Source organism: Vitis vinifera, chromosome 14 (genome assembly GCF_030704535.1).
Source record: "Vitis vinifera cultivar Pinot Noir 40024 chromosome 14, ASM3070453v1".
Lineage (NCBI taxonomy): Eukaryota > Viridiplantae > Streptophyta > Magnoliopsida > Vitales > Vitaceae > Vitis > Vitis vinifera.
This window is the reverse complement of record NC_081818.1, coordinates 23,553,022-23,556,722: the sequence shown is the minus strand read 5'-3', so window position 1 is coordinate 23,556,722 and position 3,701 is coordinate 23,553,022. Positions and strand designations below refer to the sequence as shown.

General features: G+C 43.2%; 1 protein-coding gene across 1 annotated transcript; it reads left to right on the top strand.

The window, feature by feature from the left end:
• Window positions 1-639: 639 nt before the first annotated feature.
• LOC100246444 (receptor-like protein kinase FERONIA) lies at window positions 640-3,501 on the top strand. The gene has a single exon (XM_010662276.3). The coding sequence runs from the start codon at window positions 675-677 to the stop codon at window positions 3,375-3,377; it is 2,703 nt and encodes a 900-aa protein (XP_010660578.1). The 5' UTR covers window positions 640-674; the 3' UTR covers window positions 3,378-3,501.
• Window positions 3,502-3,701: the final 200 nt, after the last annotated feature.

Below are 3,701 nucleotides of genomic sequence, written 5' to 3'. Positions count from 1 at the left end.
GACTTCTGAAGTGAGGAAGTTGGTATTAGCATTATGCTATTTTATTAGTCCTATTTAGTCCGCGTCCAAATTTTGACGAGTGCACGTGGTGGAATTTATTTCGCTTCTCTGACTGCTCCACTGACATGTTATGTATACAATAATTGCCGTTGATTCAAAAATCAAATTTTAAAAGCATGCTTTTTATTTGGAAATTGGAAATTATACCGTATGATTAAATCTCATTAATTTGTATCAAGTTTCTCATATTTCTTTATATTTTGATCATATATTTTTAGATTTTAATTCATTTATTTTTATTTATTTATTATTTTTATATTGATAAAATTAATTATCTCTTCTCCAATAACGTAAATTTTATAACATATTTTGGATGATGAAGATTGTAAAAACTTGAAAGCAGCCATCCAACAAAGTCTTCGTAACGAAGCATTAAAGGTGGACGCGGCTTGACGAAGGTGAATGTCACTGACTTCCAACCACTTGCACGAGAGTGAATTTCTTTGAATCAGTGCAGTAAGTGGGACCTATTACCTGAGACCCAATAGTGGCCTCTGGTCCCCACACGCCACCCTCACGCGCTGCTGCCGGACAGTCCTACACTACTTCTAAGCGCCCTTACATGAAATCTGCAGAAGCAATTGCATTCAAAGCAGTTTTTTCCCATCTTCTTGATGTTCTTACAGCACGTGATTGCTCCCATGCAGAAGAACTCATGCAGATACCTGGTCATTCTCACCTTTGTTTACTCCTCCTTCTTCCATGGCCATCTAGCAATTGCAGCAACCTCTGATTTGTCGCCATCTCGGTACTACCCCACCGACATCATCCTCCTGAATTGTGGCAGCTTCGGCAACTCGACAGCGCTGGATGACCGAGGATGGATGGGAGATGTTGGCTCAAAATTCACGTCATCACGGCTTTTAAACCAGACATCAGTATCTGCCAAAGCCCCTCATAGCCATGGCTTCTCCATCGATCCCGTTCCCTACATGACTGTTCGGTTCTTTCGCTCTCAATTTACCTACACGTTTCATGTCAAGCCAGGCCAGAAATTCATACGCTTGCACTTTTACCCAGCTTCGTTCCCAGGTTTCGAGAGGTCTGAGGCCTTCTTCTCTGTAAAAGCCGGTCCTTATACTCTCCTTAGCAACTTCAGTCCTTCTCACACTGCTGATGCTTTGGGGGTAAAAGTTTTGGTTAAAGAGTTCTCTGTAAACATAAATGACAATCAGAGATCCATCAACATTACTTTTCTTCCCTCTTCAAATGCCCGGAAAGATGCTTTTGCGTTTATCAATGGCATTGAGATTGTGTCTATGCCAGCCAATCTTTATTACCCTCGCTCCAGGGATATTGACGTCTCTTCCTCAGGCCATCAGCATGATTTCCTTATCAAGAAGAACACTGCTCTTGAGGCAGTTCACCGATTAAACGTTGGCGGGAGCTATATTTCACCAAATAATGATTCTGGCATGTTCAGAAGCTGGTTGGAAGACACCAATTACTTGTTAGAATCAGGTGGTGTCCTGGTTAACACTACTCAGAGGATCAGATCCACAAGGATACCCAATTATATCGCACCTGCCCAAGTCTACCGGACGGCGCGGTCGGTGGGCATGGATAAAGAAGTGAACATGAGGTACAACCTAACATGGAAACTCCCTGTGGATCCTGGATTTAAGTACCTTGTCAGGCTCCATTTCTGCGCGTTTCAGGGTCAGACAAAGAAGAGCGGCAATAGGAAGTTCCACATCTATATAAACAATGAGACAGCGGAGGCTAATGCTGATGTAATCACTTGGAGCGGCGGCAATGGAATTCCGATCTATAGAGATTATGTTGTGTTTATTCAGAAGGGTAATCCTCACCTCGTTATAGCTTTGCTTCCTAATTCTGATTCAAAGACTCGGTATTCCGAAGCAATACTAAACGGGTTGGAGATCTTCAAAATAAAGAAATCTGATGGGAGCCTTCCCAGACCCAGTCCTGTACCCGTCCCCTTTCCAGCACCACAGCCAGCAATTTTTTGGCATTCAAGTCGATTCATTGCCATTGGTTGGAGTGCACTAGGTGGTGTAGCTCTACTCTCTATAATAGTTGTCATTGTACTCTGTTGGCGGAGGCTGGGAAAGAGCAAAAAGAGAGAAGTGCTTTCGGTGCCGAAAGAACAGTGTCGCCAATTTTCACTCGCCGAGATTCGAGCTGCCACCAATAATTTTAATAAAGCTCTGGTAATTGGAGAGGGTGGCTTTGGTAGAGTATTCAAAGGTTACATCAATGGGGGAGAAACTCCTGTTGCTATTAAAGGGTTGGAACCGACATCAGAGCAAGGAGCCCATGAGTTCTGGACGGAGATAGATATGCTATCAAGGCTCCGTCATCTCCATCTAGTCTCTCTTATAGGCTATTGCAACCATCCCCAAGCGATGATCCTCGTATACGACTATATGGCCCAAGGAAGCCTCCGTGATCATCTTTATAAAACAGATAAGGCTCCATTGACATGGAAGCAGAGGCTCGAGATCTGCATTGGTGCTGCTCGGGGACTGAAGCACCTACATCAAGGCTCGGAGCACAAAATCATTCACCGTGACATCAAGACCACAAATATTTTGTTAGATGAGAAGTGGGTGGCCAAGGTTTCTGATTTTGGGTTGTGTAAGGTGGGGGCGGCTAATATGTCAAAAAGCCACATAACTACGGATGTCAAGGGTACCTTCGGATATTTAGATCCAGAATACTTTTGGAGCCAGAAACTGACAGAAAAATCTGATGTTTATGCATTTGGGGTGGTGTTGTTTGAAGTGCTGTGCGCGAGACCGGCTGTGGATATGGAGCTTGAAGAGGAGCAGCAAAGTCTTGTACAGTGGGCCAAGCACTGTGTAAAGAAGGGAACCCTCGAACAGATCATTGACCCTTATTTGATGGGAAAGATTGCGCCAGAAAGTTTGAAGGTGTTCGCCAGTATAGCTTATAGATGCGTGCTGGATCAAAGACTTAAACGCCCCAAAATGGCCCATGTATTGAACAACCTTGTGCGAGCTCTGGAGTTGCAGCAGAGCGCGGATGATGGGGAATTTGATAGCAAGCCTGGTGGAGCTTACAGTGAAAAACTTGATGAGACGGTATGCTTGTGTCCAAGAGAAATTGAGCTCTTGTCAATACCATCAAGAGCAGAAAGTCTGGCATACACATGCCCTGCCCTTTGGCAGAGAAGTATGTCTCCCAAAGTACTCATCAGATTTTTAAGCGACAAGGCTGGAATCAAACGACCTAGACCATCTCCTTCTGAATACCAGAGGGTGCCACACGATCATGAACAAGCGCAAAATGAAGGTACCACTATACTGCGAACATCGGCGAATGTTTTCTGAGGTCTTAGGCTCCTGCTTTTTTCTGTTGGGACTTCTGTTTCTTTTGTGGCGTGTAAATTAAGTTGATAAAAACGTAGTTGTGAAATGGCGTTTTTAGTATAAATTCAGAACGATATTTTGAAAATGAAGTGTATATATACAACCAATAAATTCAAAAGCCGTTCGTATAACCAAATAAAAACATCACTTTCAACAAATAAGAATGGTCAGTACACAACATTATGCTAATTTGTCTTTTTACTGTACCCTTAGATTACCATTGTCTATCTGTCATGGGCATTGAGAGAAATTGATGTCAGAAGTCAGATGAGAGAGTCATGCATA

Excerpts from the sequence above, each read along its gene's own strand:
- LOC100246444 (XM_010662276.3), top strand. The coding sequence starts at position 675 with ATGTTCTTACAGCACGTGATTGCTCCCATGCAGAAGAACTCATGCAGA.